This window comes from Harmonia axyridis, chromosome 4, assembly GCF_914767665.1.
Source record: "Harmonia axyridis chromosome 4, icHarAxyr1.1, whole genome shotgun sequence".
Taxonomy (NCBI): Eukaryota; Metazoa; Arthropoda; class Insecta; order Coleoptera; family Coccinellidae; genus Harmonia; species Harmonia axyridis.
This window is the reverse complement of record NC_059504.1, coordinates 24274576-24295854: the sequence shown is the minus strand read 5'-3', so window position 1 is coordinate 24295854 and position 21279 is coordinate 24274576. Positions and strand designations below refer to the sequence as shown.

Genomic DNA, 21279 nt, shown 5'->3' with positions numbered 1-21279 from the left:
GGAACGAGTCCCTGGGGGCCAGATATGCAGAATACGGTGGGTGCAGAAGCAATTCGAAGCCTAATCCATGCAATTTTGCCATTGTTTTCATTGATTTGTGACACGGTGCACCTTTTTTTCTTCAAATGGGGCAGTTTTTCAACAATTTTTCCCTTTAAACGATCCAATAACGCTATATAATAATCGCTGTTGATGATCTGGCAATTTTGGAGGTAATCAATGACTATTATATCTTCCGCATCCCAGAATACTGATGCCATAACCTTGCCAGCTGACTGTTGTGTTTCCTCGCTTAGGATTCGTTTCATCGTGTACAGTCCACTCAGCAGACTGTCGATTGGACTCCGGAGTGAAATGATGTTTCATCCATTATCACATATCGACGCAAAAATTTAGGTTTATTGCACTTAAACAGCTTCGAACACTACTCAGACTGGTTTTGATCGATTGTGAGCTCGCGCGGTACCCAATTTGCACACAGCTTTCTCATGTAGCAATATTCGTGAATGATGAAATGTACACATTCAGATGATATCTTCACAATGTCTGCTATCTCGATCAACTCCACCATACGGTCATTCAAAATTATTTTGTGAACTTTTTTGATTTTTTCGTCGGTGACAGCCTCTTTTGGGCGTCGACTGCGTTCGCCGTCTTCGGTGCTCATTTCGTCACATTAAACTCAACATACCAATCAATGATGATTGATTTTCCTTGTGCAGACCCCGGAAACTCTTCATCAAGCAAAGATTTGGCTTCAACTGTATTTTTTCCCTTCAAAAAGCAATATTTTATCATCACACGAAATTCTTCATTTTCCCTCTTTTTTCAATAACAAAACAGCTACACTCACAACGCAATATCTCACAAACTAATGGTCGGATGCTGTCAAATTTTGACACGTATCGTTTGAAGGTTTGTACTAAGATGTCTAAAAACATGGTGAATGCACTCGTCAAATTTTGAATGCAATGACATTCGACCAAATTGAAAATATTAGTTTTAGTTCGTGGCGGCGCCGCAATGTCATACTTGTCATTTCCGTTGATTTTGATTGGATACATTAATTAAAACCCGATACTGACCAATCAAAAGCGATGTGTAATCGAGTATGATCGTGCAAAGTCGTGAAACAAAACACGAAACGTTTACTGGAATGAATTCAAATATTTGTAATAGAGAGAGAGAGAGAGAGAGAGGGAGAGAGAGAGAGAGAGAGAGAGAGTTTATTGGTATTTCAATTACAAGAATTACTTCCATAGATCATAACTATAATGAAAGATATACATATACGTACATAATGGCACAAACCTCGTAAATCATAAATAACAAGAATCTTAATTTGTTTATAGCGCTACCTACAGTTGACATAACGAAGCTTAACTAATATTCTCAAAATTGGCAAAACAAAAGCTAATCAGTTCATACACCTGGTTTTTAGACATCTTAGTTGGTACTAACGTGAAATCATATGGTTTTAATACTAGCACCGCCATCTGTGCATCAGACCGAGCACTTTGCAATTGGCCTAATAACAAACAAAAATATTGCGAGAGACACATTACGTCATGAGAAACTGACCCCGACCAAACCCTGACTAATCAACTTCGTCTCGTCTAGGTAATTACAGCAGCAAAACCCCTCTGCCAATTTCCTCCAATGCCTGTCCCAACCTTCGAAGGGGTCCCACAAAAAATCGCAATTTCCGAAACGAAACGCGAAAACGGCATAAAATGACATTCTGCCGCGAAACGACTCGTTGTCGGCCCTGATCGAGATAAAATTTAATTAAGATTTGAAGCCCGCGATTTCACGAACGAACGCGCGCAAAATTCGGAGTATCCGCTGGTCCGGGATGCCTATTTTTAGCTGGTAACCCTCCCTCAATGAAATTACCGGCTCCTGACTGTATTTCCCGGATCTCCGGCGTTACCAGCCGGCAAAATGGTTGGAATCTCATCACGAAAGGCCTATATTCAGATTTTCTGTTACTGATTGATGCCCGTCAAGTGGAGAAATGCTTGCACGTTTAAAAATTAAAAAACAGAAAATATTAGAAAATGGTTATATCTCATAGAATATACATATGGTCAAAGAAATGCAAAATAAATCATTTGAAAAAATGAATTGGTTTCACATAATGCTTCTGCGATATATTTCCTTTCAAATATTTTTATCTTGTATGTATATTTAAATCAAGAATAATATTAGGTGTACAATATTGCTTTCGCCGTTTTGCAATAGATGGCTTAAGCGGTAAGTGGTAGTCGAAATAAAAAAAAAATTAATAAAATTGCGATAATTCCAAGCACAGAAAAGAATATCCCGGTCATGTTTCATGAATTTGTGAACCGGAGGCTGAAGTTCTGAAAATAAAAAACAAAATAGGCAAAGGAAAAAAAATAGGAATAAAAAGTTTGAATGGTGGAAATGAAGAAAATATAAATGAATATATGAGACAATGTAATTGAATATTTAAAATGTAGTTATACTAACTGGGACGGGCTTGTTCATGTTGTTTTCTTATTATGTATTTAAATTTTTTATTTTGTTGTTTATTATAATGAACCACATATAAGCAAAAGTTCTATTAGAGCTTCTGTGGAAAGTCCTGTTTATTCAACCTTTGCAATTTTGTTCTATTATTGTCTTGATTGTTTGATGCTCGATAAATATAATATTGATATGTATGATATCTAAAGGTACAACTGCAATGTAGGTGAAAATTGTAACTTTGTTTGAATTGTATACTATGAGGTGAAAAAACATATATTATTATTATTATTATTATCCTTCCACGTCGACGGCCAAACCGAATATTCACTGTTCCAAGGTCATGCTCACTATTTGGTGGGACCATCTCAGCGTATTGTATTATGGGTTGTTAAAACCGACTGAAAAAAAATCATAGGCGAACGTTATCGAACGCAATTAATGCTTGGAGCAGAGCATTGAATGATCAACTGCCGCAATACAACGAGAGACATGATAAAGTGGTTTTACAGTATGCTCGATCCCATGTCGCGGAAGTGGTCAAGACATATTTGAAAAAAACGATGACCAGTTTTTTCAACGCGGGATTCGTACGCTGCCCGAAAGATGGGAGAAATTAGTGGACAGTGATGGACAATACTTTGAATCACAAATGTGTAACCAGTTTTTCACAATAAAGCCTCGAATTTCGGAAAAAATACAGCAGAAGCAAAATCGTACGCCTATGTACGGAATTGATTCATGAAGTGAGAAAATGTCAAAATCTAATTAATTCCGATGAAAAATTTGTAAAATTTTCTATAAGTTTGAAAATTGGTCCTTCACAAATGGATACAAATTGAAACTAAAGGTCGATTCATATTATCCGACACGTATCGCTTCAGACACCAATTATATTTGTCGTAAACGATTCGGTTACGACAAATATCATTTGATGCGTTTCATATGAAGTGATACACATTGTCCGTCACCGATCCTGTCATTCGCCATCCGTTCCGTTCAGTATTCTTTGAGAGAATATTTTGTCTGACAAAATATTCTATCGAAGAATAGTAGACGGAACGGATTGGAGAGAATATTTTGTCAGACAAAACATATTTTGTCTGACAAAATATTCTCTCGAAGAATACTGAACGGAACGGATGGCGAATGACACGATCGTTAACGAACAATGTGAATTACTTCATATGAAACGCATCAAATGATATTTGTCGTAACCGAATCGTTTACGACAAATATCATTGGTGTCTGAAGCGAAACGTGTCGGATAATATGAGTCGACCTTTATATAAATAAATTAGAATAATATTGATTTGTTTTCCTTATTCTCATAATAAAAACATCTTAAATGATTTACTATATACTATAACTAGTAATTTTCAATAAATAAAGAAAATATTATAGTTATTATTAATTTACAGTTCAATTTGAAGATATAAGTAGATTGTTGTGATAGATTGTGTGTGTTTCAAAGCCTTTTTTATAGCATTAGGGTTTCCCAAGGAGATGTTATGTTTTCCAGGAATCATTTCATTGTTAATTTTTAGTTTGGATATTCGATGAATAAATTTTTTTTTCGATGGTTTCGGTCAAGTAGAGGCTGAAACCATCAAGATTAAAATGTATTTATTGAATATTCAAACTGAAAAATTAACAATAAAATGACTTTTTTCATATAATATAAGCGATAATAAATTGTTTTACTTTTTAATCATTATGAATTTTATTCCGATGTTATCGTTTTCAGTGGTGGTACCACTAATTGAAATTATTACTGATTTCTCCTAACAAAGACCTCTGCAAACTTTTTAATTGTTGTGTTACAATTATGTTACCCAAAACATTCAATTAAATTGGTGAAATTGATAAATCAATACATACCAAATGAAATTCAATTGTATTACTGTGTTATCTGAATATTCAGGTTTGACTTGTTTTATTTTATAATCGCATGCTGAAGTTCGATAAATACCTTGCTGCCTTTATTTTTCTCTCCTTCATCCTGATATCCTTTCAAATTTAAGGAATTTTTAAATACAGAGTGGTTGTGTTGGTTGAATCTTATTTATCAAGTTTTCCTAGGCCAGACCTGTAAAAAAAATTAGTTACTATATGTATATGTCTTGAGTAGATGTTGTTGCAGAGATTAAACATACTAGATAGTATGAAAATATAGAGGGGTGTTTGAATTTTATGGGTAGTTGAAGAAATTGACTAAATCAAAAAATCACTCTCGATTATAAAGATAGACTCTTCAAATATAGGTTATTCTGACTCGCCTCAGTGTCTTCTATCTATCCTAAGCTTCAGCCAATTTACCAATGAATCAAAGTCGAAAAACTCTTTAAAACATCTTCGAATTAGATGATACTTCTGAAAAACCAATAACGGAATGCTTTTCGACAAATCTGTAGTTAAAAAAACTACGTTGGAAAATAAAGGGTGTCTCATTCAAAAAAACACCAACTCTTTTCTATATCTCTGAAACTGTCACTGATTTCAATGATATCACAATGATATTGTGAGTATCATATCGGCCATACTAGTTCCTGACAAAAATGTTTCAGATGTTTCGAATACATCGAACAGAAACCAAGATATAGCGAAATACTTGAAACAGTCCTTTTTCATAAACGCCATGTAACTCGAGAACGAATCAAGGTAATATCTTGATTCGGTCATAGATATTATCTATGCGATTTCTGATATCTTATAATTTCGAGAAAAAAAATTGGGGTCCTTGAAGATTGAAGTCGTGTAGTTCTCGAAGTGCTTTCAGTGATTATTTGGGACACCCTGTACATGCGATACGTCGAGCAGCTGACAATATCACTTCCACATCAACCCCTTCAGAAAGTAACACGAAACAATGGTCCTCCTATTCGTATCCTGACCCTCCAGAGACCGCTCCAGCGATCCCATTATTTTTGACCTCATCGATATTCCCCAACCTTCTCCCTCTCTACACTAGCGCTCCGCGATTGGGAAAGGTCGGGAGGTATCACGTGAGCCGCTGTGAAAGTGTTGCGTTCGGCCACTTTCCAGCCTCCCAGTTCACGTTTTCCAATAATCATTATCTACGCGTTGCATGTTGCATCAAACGAGAAGAGCGCGTCTGCGCCTCACAAAACTACACGATTGGAGGTGCCATGAACGGTCATTGCCAAGGTCGTTCGATCGCCTCGTTACTCCTTATGGGGCAAATGAAGGGTGAACCGTCTAGGAAAGGAGGCATTGCGTATTTTTTATTATTCGATTTTTGAGGATGGAATGGAATATATTTGTAGGTAATACAGGTTGGATTTGATGATGAGTGGGCCAAGTTTTCGCTAAAATGTTGGGAAATAACATGTTAATGAAAGCCACTCTCATTGTACATAAGTACATATGCAATAATGGATTATACTTCTTTATAATTGCACTTTATATTGTGGTCAATTTTCAGTAGTACCTAATAAAAAACATAAAAGATTTCGAAAGAATGTTGTTAACATTTTTCTGAGCATTTATCAATGTTGTTATTAGGATAGAAAGTTTTTTGCTTGTATAATTTCAATAATATTCTCGTCAGTATTATGACCAAATCGTGACATTTTGAAATAATGAATATTTGAAACGAAATAAAATAAATAATCGAATTGTATAAAAAGCTCGTTACTTACATTGGGCTGTTACCAAGATAAGAGCTTGGGAAATTGGGCAAAAAATTATCAGGCATTAATCAATAATATTCGGCGGAAAATTTTTTGACGAATATTTATGACTTTATTAAAATTTAACTGAACATCAGATTCCTTGCTGTTTTCTACTAAATGATCTATCACCATTGAATGTGGGCATCTCAGGCTGATTTAAATATTATATTGTTGAATGGTTCAATCATTGAAGTACATTTTTGCAAGAGTTTTCACAAAACGTTCCACATTGTCTTCAACGTTGCTTCTTTATATTCGGTCCCATCTTTCTCTTTCATATCTAGGTCAATTCTTCTAAGCTCCTATGTTCAATTGATTCTTATTCTCGTTCGCAGCCAATTTCCATAAATATTCTCCAAATATATTTGTGACTGTATGTTGTATTTCTTGGAATTTTTCTTCGATTAGCGCATTTATACTTTGATATACCTTGAACATGCGCATTATCAAAGCATTACGTTGGAATGAAGTTGTCAAACTCAATCGAGCATTTTTATAATATCATGTAAAACTTTTCGAAGCGATTTCAGACGAATGTGGCAAAATGGCGAATGCGCCAGTTTTAGTTTTAAGGGGAATTTTCAATATTTCATTCTGGTATTGTACTACTATGATATAATATGAAACTATCTTGCGCCTCTATTCTTCGAAGTTCCATAAGAATCAGTTAGCAATAACACATTATTATTATTAAACAATACATCCATTGTTAAGACAAGAAAATAATTATTTTACATGAAAAATTGGAAAAAAAAAACAGAAGAATACGTATTGAAAATTAACCATAATCCCTATGATATGATATGATCGTTAGTTCAGGCTATTATTCATGAAATTTTATCGAAAAAATTGGCCTACGTCAAAAAGTATTTCGAAATCAGAATATCATGTAGATTATGAGCATGATATAAAATGGGGCATTCTCATTTGAAAAAAACAAGTGTTTCAGCACTTACGGAATATCTGGTGGAGTCAAAAATAATTTAATCTTACGCGCTGAGTACTGTCGATTCCGTTTAAACTTGAATCATTCGCTAGCCCAAAATTTTCAAGAGTGTCGGTTTTGTCATCAAAGAAATAATGAGCAATTCTTTCCAGTTACTCTGCTTGAATTTTTTATGGTTCTGGTTAGACGATCAATATAAAATTCTTTTCGATTCTTGATATTGTTAATTGACATCTAAAGGCAACATTTCATTTCGATCTAATTGGTAGTTATGAAATTATTAGGTATACAAATTCGAAAGGCCATATTTACGAAACTCCTTGCCAAATTTGCACTAACTCACAGGAGACATTCGATATTTGAAGCTACCCAGAAAATTTCGTTCAGAGAATGGGAGCTCTAAAATAAATATTCATGTTTATGTTTTCAACTATAGAATAATAATTCTTTACATTAGTCATTTCCATACAGGTTTTCGCTATTTGATATTCAATCAATAAGTAGGTTAAATAAAATCAATCATCAGTAGAATAATTCAATTTTTACTTTCATTTGAATATCGTCAAATGCGTGAAAAATTTGAAATTCAAAATCCATATTTAAATTACTCGTTTTGCTCGTTTTTATTTTGTTATTTCTCTTCAGATTATTCACTATGTTCACCTTTTTTTTTCATTCATAAAATTTCACTTGTATTTTGAATCAGTTCGTTTCAATAAAGTTCTGACGTACTTGTTATGTTACCAGTCAATAATATTACATAACACTTTCAACAATTCCCAATAAAGTGGTTAGTGTTGGAAATATCGAATTATTAGTTCTCAATATTCGCGACTCTTTTGTGAGAAATGAAGCTTAGTGCTCAAAGCCTAGTGATCGAAGCACACAATGCGCTCGCTAAAGCTCTATGTATATAAAAGGTTCTGGCGATAGGATTGTCTACGAATTTGGCATGAACATTCTATATAAATATTTTATGAATAAAACTAAAGTACAGATCTATTTTCACGAAAATGACACTATAAAAATGAAATTTTGTATACGGCTCAATTTAAACTCGATAGGATATGTTATAATTGAAATATGAGGTTTTTTGATTTCTCGATATCAGATATCTATCGATATTATATCTGATGATATTAGGAGGAAGTTTTTCCCGAGATCTGAAATTGCCTTGCAAATTCTAAGTTTCTAGGTTTGACAGTTAAGGTGTCAGGCTATCAACTTAACGAAATAATTGAGTGGATCTGTTCGAGGAAACACCACTCGATATAGTTATTTATAATACAAGTGCAGAAGGCATTGATATTCTTCCACGAGTTCAAAATTCAAAAGCGAGCCACGAAGTGGCGAGTTTTGGAATGAACGAGTGGTAGAATGAGCCTTCTGTACGAGTATTATACATTATTTTCTCTAATTCATTGCATTTTCATTGAAATTAATGAAATATTTCCATAAATATAATTTAGTTATTTTTGCATTGAAAAATTTTGGTTGGCAGAACTGATTTCTTTAGGGCAAATTGATGAATTGACAGATAAAGCCGTGGCGGAAAGTTCGGAGTGCCAACATAGAATAATAAAATATAACCATGAAAACTGTGCGTTTCTGATATATTCTCGCACGATTTTGTTCTACAAGATGTGGAAGAATGAACGGAATAACCACAGAATTAGAGAAAAATTATTCCATAATCACAATATAATCACACTACAGGAGGTAATGAAATCGTTACAATTCAGGTCTGGCAAATGCTTGCCAATAATACTGAATAAACGGATAAAGAACCGCTCTGCATACATAAGCTTGAAGTTCCCTTCATGCAGCTGCAGCAGGCATCATCAATCCCTACTCCGGCCTAGCAACAGCAAATAATGGAACTACTTAAACGGCGTGACAGATGCACGTACACGCGCTGCACTCCGATGCATATGAATTTCGAAATGAAAGCGAAACAAATTTACGAGGTGAGTCGGTCATCGACGGGCTTTCGCCAGATGCTACCGCCAACGATTTATCGGCGACATTTTGTAGCTCGGAGATGGGTCTCGAAATTTATGAAGAGTTATCGGACAATGGCGGACCGGCTGCGTTATTTATTTCGGGTAATCCGGATTTTAGCGAGTCCAGAAAACGATGCCTGTTGTGATTTTTAGTGAATCCGGTAGAGTATACGAGGGGCGTTCGAATGTTGTTGCGTGTAAAATATGGGGTGACTTTTTATTAGGTTCAGTTTTTTTATCTCTCCTATGAATAACTTTGTTTTTATTCCTTTGTTTTTGGGAACAGAGCCTACAATGGAATAGTTTTCGTTTTTTTGATAAGGATTAATTCTGAAAATTTAAGTGAAATGAAACAAAAATGTGGTAGAATCATTGAAATATCTCTAGAAATGAAAAAGTTATGGGACTTTGAAGTTGCGCTTGGAAGAATAATTTCATAGTACGTGTAAGTGTCGTGACGTCACACACTAGACGACTGGTATTGGCAGAGTGCTTACGAATTCATTGGTGTACAATCACTTGTGCCGTTCGTGTCGTGTTTTGTTCGTTACACGATGGCTGAAATAACTTACTATATACATACATATAAATTGTTTTTTTCTCTTTTCACTTTTTACTCCTCACATAAATATGTTTTGCCATTGTAGACTTCAACAACCAGTACTCAACTACAAACTGTTTATGAAACGTTTCTTGAATAAATCATCGTTATAAGTTGAACCATGATGAAGCAAACTCAAAAGTAGATACTTACTTGAAAAGTTTAACTCCTTTTATTTCTGCACTGACAAAAGATGGATTTGAAGAAAAAAACTCCATCACTGCGAATATATCTATTTTAGGCAAATTGTCACTTTGTCCTTTCATGAAGCCTTCTTCCATTATGGTGACATAAAAACAAAACTCGAGTTAAAACTACACTGTACAACTACAAACGGCGCGAGAGCCTTGGCGTGGCTAAGTATTTAAACGTAATTTATGGTGTAGCGATCACAGGCAAGAGCCGTGACGTCACAGACCAAAGACGTTCCGCGCTAAAATACCTAAATTTAAATAATCTATTTCTCAGTCATTTATTGATGGATTGTCAAAATTTTTTCACTGATTTATCGGTTTTGCTCTATATTTCAATTCTTTCGTGTCAAATAAAGTTATTATCAACATCACTAAACTAGTCCATTCAACTTGAAGTACTGTAATCTGTAAAGGACCAGACAGCAGCCTAATGAAAAAATTGTCACCGGATAATTTTTCTGAATTTCTCGTATGTTGTAGAATATGTTCTCGTGAAAAATAAAGTATATGGGTCCAACTCAATCCTATGACTAGAGTTCCAGATACAGGGTGTCGAAGTAGGAAAAAAATCTTTCAATGAACTCCTCTCGTAGGAAAACATCAGAATCTTGATATGATCAGAAGAGCAATAGATAATCTGTTGTTAAGAGCTAGGAAATACATAGGTAGAAATTGAAGGACTTCATAATCAATATTTATTTTTATATTACTCTTCCAATACTATGTATGAATTGAAATAAAGGGTGTTTTTTTTAGAGCTATAGAACTTTAAATTGCAATCAAACAATGATGGATTATTCGATTGACATGAATTTTATTTATCCGCAAGATAATCTTGTGGCATTACATTTTAAATATGATTTCTGGCCTATGACCGCCACGGCTGGCTCGGATGTAGTCCAATCTGGACGTCCAATTTTCGATGACTTTTTCCAACATTTGTGGCCGTATATCGGCAATAACACGACGATTGTTGTCTTCCAAATGGTCAAGGGTTTGTGGCTTATCCGCATAGACCAATGACTTCACATAGCACCACAGAAAGAAGTCTAGCGGTGGTAAATCACTAGATCTTGGGGGCCAATTCACAGGTCCAAAACGTGAAATTAGGCGGTCACCAAACGTGTCATTCAATAAATCGATTGTGGCACGAGCTGTGTGACATGTTGCGCCGTCTTGTTGGAACCATAGCTCTTGGACATCATGATTGTTCAATTCAGGAATGAAAAAGTAAGTAATCATGGCTCTATACCGATCACCATTGACTGTAACGTTCTGGCCATCATCGTTTTTGAAGAAGTACGGACCAATGATTCCACCAGCCCATAAAGCGCACCAAACAGTCAGTTTTTCTGGATGTGACGGTGTTTCGACATACACTTGAGGATTAGCTTCACTCCAAATGCGGCAGTTTTGTTTGTTGACGTAGCTATTCAACCAGAAGTGCGCTTCATCGCTAAACAATGTAAAATGGACGTAGTGCGCGATACGTATTCCGCACAGAACCATTATTTTCGAAGTAACATTGCACTATTTGCAAGCGTTGTTGAGGCGTGAGTCTATTCACGATGAATTGCCAAACCAAACTGAGAATAAATCACTTGACAGCTGTTGAATCGGTCGCCATCTTGAACAGTAATGCCAACTTAAAGTTATATATCTCGAAAAAAAACACCACAATAGGTTTAAATTTTCTCAAAATCTAAGAAATTTGCTGTAAAGCAAATACACTAATAGTTTTCATTCTCCGAGATGGTTACCTCATTTTTCATTTCAATTTCTAGTTTCAAAAGAATTCACAGTTTGATCATGCATACCTACTTTTTCTTCATTACTTCACGCAGCATGTTACAACACTCAGTTGATTTTGTAACAATTCCAGTACATGAATCAGACTTTGAAGAACTTAACCTCGATTAATGAAATATACCCATCTAAATTAAAAATTCAGATTTTCTTTTATTTTTATTATTTGAACAAAGTATCCACGTCTACGTCATCTTTATCTATACCTTCGCTAATTTTATCTTCAACTTATTCAACTTAAAACCAGGTAGATGTAACTCTTTTCATAGGGAAGCACTTTCTCTATGCTTCAACAAATTTATTATGAGTATAATTGAGTTTTTTTATTCTTATTCATTCAAAGGTTGAGCATAATGCCCAATAAAATTCAAATCCAAATCCTATACATAAAATAGTTGAACAGGTTCTGAAGCACCTCAATTGAAAATCAATTATACTTTATCTCAGGGACGATCAATAAACTGGCCTTCAAATGTTCCCTCGTTTGTCTGCCAATGAAGGATTCCGATGAAAAATCGATCATCCTACATCGCCTGACAGTACCTATTCACAGAAATGTGTCCGATACAACGTCTTCGAGGTTGCTGTAATTTTTTTCTGACTCCCTGCAGTAGAAGTGTTAAACTACTTTCCGCTGATATTGGCTCACGTGAACAGGGATCGTTTAATTTAGTACTCCAGTGCTCGAACTCTCTGGTAATGTTTTTTAAATATTCGCTAGCATCGTCTGTTTTCTCAATCGAAAAAACTATTACTCTTTCTTGCTATCTTGAAATGAAATGAACTGGTCGGACTAATTTAGCAAGCTTCTCACCAAGTGGATATTCATGTTTGCTTACTTAACAAGGAGACAGTTTCCGCTAAAGTATCTATTTTATTATATCCTGAGATATTAATCAAACAGAATATCCGGTAGGATATTTGGCTTCATGAGTTTATCTCATCATAACAAAACAAGGTAGAACTACAGATTAGAAAATTTCATTATGTACAAATTCGATGTTCACTGAATGCATCTCGAGATCTATAAGATCTAGAGAAAAAAATCTTCAAGGACCTCTGATCTCTTTTTTCGAAATAATAAGAAATCAGAAAGCAAATCTTAGACATCTTTACCTCATTCGTTCTCGAGTTTTTGAAAAATGTTTCAAATATTAAGATTTATTTTGGTTTCTGTTCGAGATGAAAAATTGTAAAACATTTTTCAGTAATTTTTATAGTGTATATGATGCTCATAAAAAAACATATAAATCAATTAATCTTTACGTCTTCGCTCTACCTATTCCAGTTAAAACTACACCAAAAATTTCTTCATTCGCTAATTTTTGTTTTATTTTTTTTTATTTACAGCGGCCACAGAGTCCACTTTTCAGGAGAGTAAGTCTGAATGGATATTCAATTCGAAGATTCATAAAAAATATGTGTTTCGACCTTTCTTATTTCAGATGGGCTGTAGAGAGCATCTAGGAGAGAGAGCTAATTTTAGAGTGAGTTTTATCGGATATTCTAAATTTCTAAACAACCATTTAACAAAGTTCAAAAATATAATAAGCTTCCTCGATTGAAAAAATCAAAATTTTTTCTATTGGTGAAGTTGGTGAATTCGGTCGATGAAAATATTATATTATTTAATCAATGACGATGTCGATGAGAAAAAATACGAAAATAACATTGCCTACGACCCTAAAAAAACAATTAAAATTTCACTCAATTTTTTTCGGGTAATAGTCCTTCATATATCCCTTGTGCTTGCCAAGGTATCGAATATTCAAGTGTTGGTCATATTTCGAAGAACCAATGAAATCCGTGAATTTCCCATAGATACGGCGTATTGATGAGTGAATATACCTTTGACGAAGTGATATAATCGTTTTATGGCCTTTTGCCATATTGTGATCATTTTCATATCAACGTTCTTGCACGTTCACCAAAAAAAAAAAACAGTCAAGTCAAGCTCAGTGAAATGACAATCAATTCTTCAAAATGCAGCGCTCTGGTTATAGTTATAGATAAAAAAATATTATTCGTAATATAATCCTAACGAATACCAACTCGAGAATAGACAATATATTTCGATTATAGTAGCCGTTTCACACGACATATTTTGCGAAACACATCCTATTGAATTGGTTTTGAATTAAATATTTTAATTTTGATCTGTCTTCAGAGATCTAATAACTGTTATGTCCTTTGTACCTATTTTAAATTTTGGTTTTTGGATATAATGAATGTATTGCTTCTTTGAACTGAACTTCGTTGTAAAAATATTAGTTCGTCTTTTTGTATGCAGTATGCAGTAATAGTCACCTGAAGAAATCATGGTATGACGAAACAATTATCTAGAAGGCTGACACAAACCAATGCGGAAAATCGCCTGCATCCCATTGATCAGCGTAGAAACAATATAATGCGTATCGAATGCGGTACGAATATTTGCATTTATTTACCGCGTTAACAAGGAATAGCCAAGGGTATAGCGGAAGAATTCTTGAAAATAATTCACATAATTTTATATATAAATAAGGCTGATATTCAAAGGAACTTGAGGATAAAGATGGGCATTTAACATATCTACCAGATGACAAGAGGATGAAAATAATGAGATTGTATTCAGTTTGAAAAGTTTCTTCAATAAATATTGCTGAAAAAAATCTTAAATTGCGGTTATCAATACAGAAGCCAAAAACCGTGCTTTTTCTGTTCACATTGCAACGAGGAAATCTAACTCTCAACAATTTTGCAACAATATTAACTTTTGACCATTTAATTTACTCCACTCATAATTGTAATTGAATTATTTATTCACGCTGAGAAGACCCACGATCCATTGCCTTCTTGACTTTTTCAGAGAAGTAATCATGACCACTTGGCCCTACTCGACTTTTCTGGAGTAAGTAATAAAAATGTTGACTTCTTGTTCGCTTTGGTTCATCATCCAAATTTTTTCGCTCCATTTTACAGAGAAGTTATGGTGCCAGTTCTAGGCTCGTGAGTAATTTTATCCAAACTAAGAATAAAAAGAAGTTGAATAATTATTTTTCAGTCGGAAATGGACCCGAGAAGAAATTCAACCGTTTTTTTCAGATACATGACTAATACAGACGTAAGTGTTCTTTTAATAATCGCTGAATATAAAATAGTAACACTGATTATATCTCATATGATTATCCAGCAGAAAGAAGCAGCAAAGAGTAAAGAAGGAACTATTAGTAGGTTAACTAGTTCTATCAGAAGAAAATTAGTAAGTTCGGAAGTTAATAAAAAGGTAGAAATCCTAACACGTTTCATCTCCCTTACAGCACATTGGAAGTCAACAGCCAACGACTTTGCCATCGGCACTTCCTGTAAGTTTATCTATCGGTCATGGGAATTGTTATGTTGCTGTTATTCGCTTGTAAATCTCACTGCACTTCTTTTCAGGCAACTGATGAACCTCAACCATCTACTTCACGTGATGTAAGTGTATGTTCAAAAGATTTTTTTTTGAATCACCGGAAAAACATTCCTGAACGTAAATCCACAATTTAAAGGAATTCCTTCTTAATATCTTCGACCATGTAGAGTATAAATGAAAATTATTTTCTTTCCCAATAATATATTTCAAAAAAATTAGTATTCTGTGGTGCCGATATAAATAAATACGCTTGTGATAAAGTTTAATCTCAGTAATAATTGTGAACTAACGATATAAGCAAAATTATGTACGGATCATTGCATTCTAATATTATCAAAATTTTTGATGATTCCCCTTTTTTCTATGTAAACTTATAAATAATTTTTCAATATAAGGTTTCATTTTGATGGAAAAAAAATTTCAAGAGAAATTCATGGATTTTTATTCCATGTAAAATAAGAAGGGATGCCGTTAACGATGGAAAGTGATATAAGCCAAATGGCCATAAAAAATCATTAAGCATATAGTGCAATCCATTCACCGTTACAGTTGAACAATCCTCATTTTTGAATAATTAAGGTCCAATCACATCACCAGACCAGATGAAAATGGGCCTTATCACTGAAGATGATTTTTCTATAAAAATCCGGATCATTCTGATGCATTTCAAAAACCTAATCAGCGAATATACGACGTTGCTGCTGATCGACCGGTTTGAATGTGTTACGTCCGATAGCTCAGTATTGTTTGAGAGAAAAATGGACTGTATATCTGCGTGCGTTTGTAGTTGGATAGTTGGAGCGACAGCGAAATATTTGATAATAATGCAAATAATAATTGCGGTCAACAATGATGACTTACCAAATGGGGCTTCAGGTTGAAGAACAAATGGTCTCTGGTACAAATCCCAGCTCTTCACAGGGCCCTTGGTGCGGGTTATCAGCTCCAACTTTCTGGGTTTAAAGCGGTGTAGAAAAAACACTAACAAAGGCGTAGGCGAAAAGACAAAGCGATGAATAAAGCGGGTATTTCAAAAGCGTTAAAAAATCAAGAAAAAAAATGCGAAAAGTCAATTAATATTTAGAAATGTCAAGCACAATTTTTGGGCGAACTAGCGAAGTCAATCATTCAAAACTATATATTCATATGTCTCTTGCGTTCTGGGCAGAGCCATCAGTGTTGACATCGTTTACGCGCAATCCTATGATACTTCGCGGTCGCTCGAACTTCATAACTGTTTCTTGCACAAACATTCTCCGGGCGCGAAAAATGGAAAATGAATGAAAGATAAAAAAAAAAGAGAACAAAAAATAAATACCGTACATAACATTGGTTTTCTAAAACTGCATTAGGTGCGACTTAATTATAAAAAAAATTGAGAGAGAAAAAAAAATTAATTTATTAACCACAATTAATATAGGTGCCTATCAAATTTCAACAGGCAAAGGGAAAAGCTTAACAACCGGTCTCTTCAAGAAACCAGATCGGGTTTTAACAGTGGCGATGCGGGAACGTCCATCGATTGCATTGGACAGAGATGAAATTCGTCCAAGTGCCCATTGGCAAGGAGGAAGCCTCTCATCTTTGATGAGCACTAAATCTCCAAGTTTAGGAGGATTATTGTCCGGCGTGTACCATTTGGAACATTGCTGCAAAGTGTGCAGGTATTCACGTTGCCAACGTTTCCAAAAATCTTGTTGAATTCGCTGGAGACATTGCCAACGACTAAGGCGGTTCAAGGGAAGTTGGGTAATATCGGGATAAGGAAGGGCATTAAGTGGTTCAAGGGTAAGGAAATGACCAGGTGAAAGGGCGGACACATCTTCTGGGTCTGAAGACAATGCTTCTAGCGGGCGAGAGTTCAATATAGCCTCGATGAGACAAAGAACCGTATAAAACTCCTCATATGTGAGAATTTGAGCTCCTATAACTCTGCTCAAATGGGTTTTCACAGATTTGACACCTGCTTCCCATAAACCACCCATATGCGGAGCTGAAGGGGGGTTGAAATGCCACTGTATGTGCTCCCTTTCAGCAGAATCTTTCATCAAATTGATTATTTCTCGATTGGCACCGACAAAATTAGTACCACAGTCAGAATATAAATGACTTATTCTTCCTCGTCGCGCAATAAGTCTTTGGAGAGCGGATAGAAATGTCTCAGTGGACAAATCGGTTGCCAATTCTAAATGGAGGGCCTTTGTAGCGAAACAAACAAATAAACATACATAAGCCTTCACCGTTTTGACACCACGATGTCGACCTATAGTTATAGAGTAAGGACCTGCGAAATCTACTCCACAATTACTGAAAGGTTTAACTTCAGAAATCCGTGGTTTTGGAAGTGCACCCATAGGGGGTTGATATGGCTTGGGCCGAATTTTGAAACATTTTAAACACCTATTCAAAACCGAAGAAATGGCCTTTCTACCACTGATGATCCAAAATCTTTGAGCAATCAGAAATCTAAGAGTGCGAAGTCCTGCATGTAAATATTTTTTATGGTACATATCAACGACAAGTGCTGTCAAACGACTCTTTTTAGGTAAAAGCATTGGGTGTTTTGACTCGAAAGATAACGAGGATGAATCAATCCTGCCTCCTACTCTTAATATACCTCGTTCATCAAGAAAAATTTTCAATTTTTGCCAATGTTTGGGAAAAGTGTTCCCTTTAACTTCGGTTGAAAAGGCATGTTGTTGCGTGACTCTGACTAATTGAAACAATGATTCATTTAGCTCAAGGAGTGTGAGATTTCCAGACAGTTTATCACTCTCTTTTTTAGCGTTATGCGTGAAGCGAAGGACATATGCGAGAATTCTTTGAATTCTGGTCAACGAAGAAATACTATCGAGTAAAGAAATTATAATATTCTGGGCAGATTTATCTGAAAGTTTCGAGCAAAAATTATTAATGTTCTGTTGAGTGGTCACATCAATATCGATATTAACAGGAAATGAGCTTGAAGGCGTGTGCAATAATTGAGGTCCATCAAACCAAATGGACTGATAGGCGAATTCTGAAGGCAATAACCCTCTGGACCCGGCATCAGCGGGGTTATTTTTGGAGTCAATGTGATACCACGAAGCACTAGGTACCTTCTCCTGGATGTGAGCTACTCTGTTGGCTACAAATGTAGGCCACCGATGTGGTGATCCCTTGATCCAATCTAATGTGATTTGGGAATCCGTGAAAGCGTAAACTTTACAAAAATCTATAGAATCCCGAAATACGTGAAGGCAATATGAGAGGAGCTTGGCTAGCAGTACAGCACCGCACAATTCAAGACGCGGAATTGTTATTCGTTTCAGAGGAGAAACTTTAGTTTTTGCGCATAAAAAATTATTATTTGGTTGATCGTTGTCATCAATCATACGATTATAAACCACGGCGCAGTAACCCCTCTCAGAGGCGTCACAAAATCCTACGAGTTGGTAAGACTTGGCTTTCGGGGAGAGAAGTTTGCGAGGAATGGTGATCGAGGATAGGATCTGAATTTGGGATTTGAATGCATCCCAGACTCTAGCGATATCTGGAGGAAGTTCATCATCCCAATCAATACCTGACGACCAGACTCTTTGCAAGAGGTGCTTCAGGAGAAAAGTCACTGGAGCTAAAAAACCTATGGGATCATAGATGCGAGCTATTTGGGAAAGTAAGTGTCGCTTTGTAGAAGATTTATTCAAGGGTTCAAAGCTGAAGCGAAAACAATCTCCCTTTGGATCCCATTGCAAACCCAAAATCTTCAAAGAAAAGTGTTCATCTTCCTGGTCAAATGTCAGAGGATCAGCTGACATATGTGAAGACGGTATTCCTGCCAAAACGGAAGGGCAATTGGAAGAAAATTTTCTAAGTTCGAAATTACCCCTATTCAAAAGTTCAACTAGTTGCTGGAGCAACAGTTTGGCTCCTTCCAACGACGAACTGCCAGCAACGATATCATCAACATACGTATTTTCGAGTAGTGCTTTTGAAGCCAAAGGAAATTTAGGACCCTCATCATCAGTTAACTGAATGAGGGTGCGCAATGCTAGATATGGGGCACTATTTACACCATACGTTACTGTGAGTAACCTATAGTCTTGAGGTGCCTCATCGACTGAAAACCTCCAAATAATGCGTTGATAATCTGCATGGTCTGGCCTTATACGAATCATGCGATACATCTGTCGGATATCGGCGCATACTGTATATTCATGCAACCGAAAACGAAGTAAAATCGAAATTATATCCCTTTGAAGTTTCTTCCCGGTAAGAAGATGATCATTTAGTGAACCTTCTTCAGAACAAGGAGATTTTGCGGAAGCATTGAATACTACACGAATTTTACTCTGACTATTCTGAGCTTTTACAACGCAGTGATGAGGAAGATAATATGAGTTTCGATTAATGCAGTCGTAAGGAATAATCTCCATATGATTGGATTCAAGATAATCCCGCATAAACTCAACATATAATTTATACAAATCGGGCGTTTTCAAAAGTCTTCGTTCAAGAGTAAAGAACCTTTGCAGCGCCAGTTCACGCATTCCAGTAAACTGCGGCAAACAACTGCGAAATGGAAGCGAAACGACGTATCTACCCTCACTGTCGCGATAGTGTTGATCGGAAAATATCTGATCACATAGTTTGTTATCAGGGGATATCGGTTCTACTGAAGGCAAGGAGTCAAGTTCCCAAAATTTTGCAGAGAAATATCTGTGGAGAAATCTGAACATGAAGTTAAAAATGCTGATATAGATGGTTTTGATTTACAATAGAACTTCCCCATTAAAATATAACCGAAAATGGTGTTCATAGCGTCAATTTGACCAGGTTTTCCAATTATCTGTTCAGTCAACATGATTTTCGAAAAAACATCTGCGCCTAATAAAATATCAATCTTACCAGGGGTATGGAAGGATTCGTCGGCTAATTTTATGTGCGCTAAATGGGACCAAGCGGAAACAGGAATCGGATGAGAAGGTATCTCATCACAAATTCTGTCTAAAATTATTGCGTCTGTCAACAAAACAGGACCATTCAATCTACATGGGCGAAACATTAAAACTAAAGAACCATAAGAAGCGTTCATTTTCATGGAATTAAGACCTTTTACCTCAACATCAAGTTTGTGCCGGGGTAAACCTAACAAATTCGCAGCCTTTCGAGTTATGAAAGAAGACATGGATCCACTGTCAATCAAGCAACGAAAACGATGAAACATTCCAAAATTATCTCTGACTTCAATTAACGCGGTGGACAATAGAACTGTAGGTGTTTTATGAGAGACACCAGCGGATGCTGACAAAACTGCCCAATCAGAAGAGGTAGAAGGAGGTTCCTCTGATCCAGCGGAAGTTTCACTGGAGGGCCGTGCAAGGTGCAACAAGGTGTGATGTCGTTGATGACATTTTCGACACGTATTCACAGACTTGCAAGATCGCAAATCATGTATGTTACTCAAACAATTGAAACATAGATGTTTCTGCTTGGCGAATGAATGACGTTCTTGGGGAGTTTTTTCAATAAATTTTGAACATGAGAGAAGCGAATGGTCTTGATTACAAAGCGTACAAGTGGATTTTGAGCGTTGATTCTTATTGTCGTTAGAGAAATAGGTTCCTATGCGTTGTTTTGAATTGGAAGAACTATTTGAATCACCCGTTCTGGTATTATTAGAATTATGGGATGTACCCAGAGTGTCCATTGCAATACAATATTTATTGAGAAATTCAAGTAGAGTCTTGAATTCGGGAATCATAGAGGAACCATTTTCAAGTTCGAAGCGTGCGATAGTTGAATTATCCAAGCGTTTTATCAAGAGCATAAACACGATAAAGTCCCAATTTTCTACAGGAAAATTCATGTTTTTTAGTGCGGCCAAATTTTCAGTGAATGTACTTAGTAAATTGCGAAGTGCGGTTTGATTATTACAATTGATTTTGCCTGTGCTTTCTATTGCGTTCCAATGAGCTTGGGCTCTCAACCTTTCATTGGAAAATCTATTGACCAGCGAGTCATAAGCGATCTGATAATTATCAGAAGTCATCGGCAATGTGCGAACTAAAGATAGAGGCGGTCCTTCTAACGAGGATATCAAATAATTGAACTTTTCAATTTCAGTGAGCGATTGATTGTTATGAACAAGGGCGTCAAATACATCCA

The 21279-nt window shown here is 35.7% G+C and overlaps 1 protein-coding gene across 6 annotated transcripts in view; it reads left to right on the top strand.

Moving 5' to 3' along the window:
- LOC123678795 (growth factor receptor-bound protein 10-like) overlaps positions 1–21279 on the top strand; it is a 453358-nt gene that overhangs the window by 319299 nt on the left and 112780 nt on the right. For 5 of the 6 annotated variants that reach the window (XR_006747290.1, XR_006747292.1, XR_006747291.1 and 2 more), the window contains exons 10-17: positions 13089–13115; positions 13184–13225; positions 14587–14628; positions 14700–14726; positions 14782–14841; positions 14911–14979; positions 15038–15082; positions 15159–15194. Coding sequence is in view for 3 of the 6 variants with exons in the window: in XM_045616021.1 (XP_045471977.1) it covers positions 13089–13115; positions 13184–13225; positions 14587–14628; positions 14700–14726; positions 14782–14841; positions 14911–14979; positions 15038–15082; positions 15159–15194 (348 nt within the window). In the remaining 3 variants the exon portion in view is untranslated. The remainder of the gene's footprint in view (positions 1–13088; positions 13116–13183; positions 13226–14586; positions 14629–14699; positions 14727–14781; positions 14842–14910; positions 14980–15037; positions 15083–15158; positions 15195–21279) is intronic. The other variant, XM_045616020.1, reaches the window with a different exon arrangement.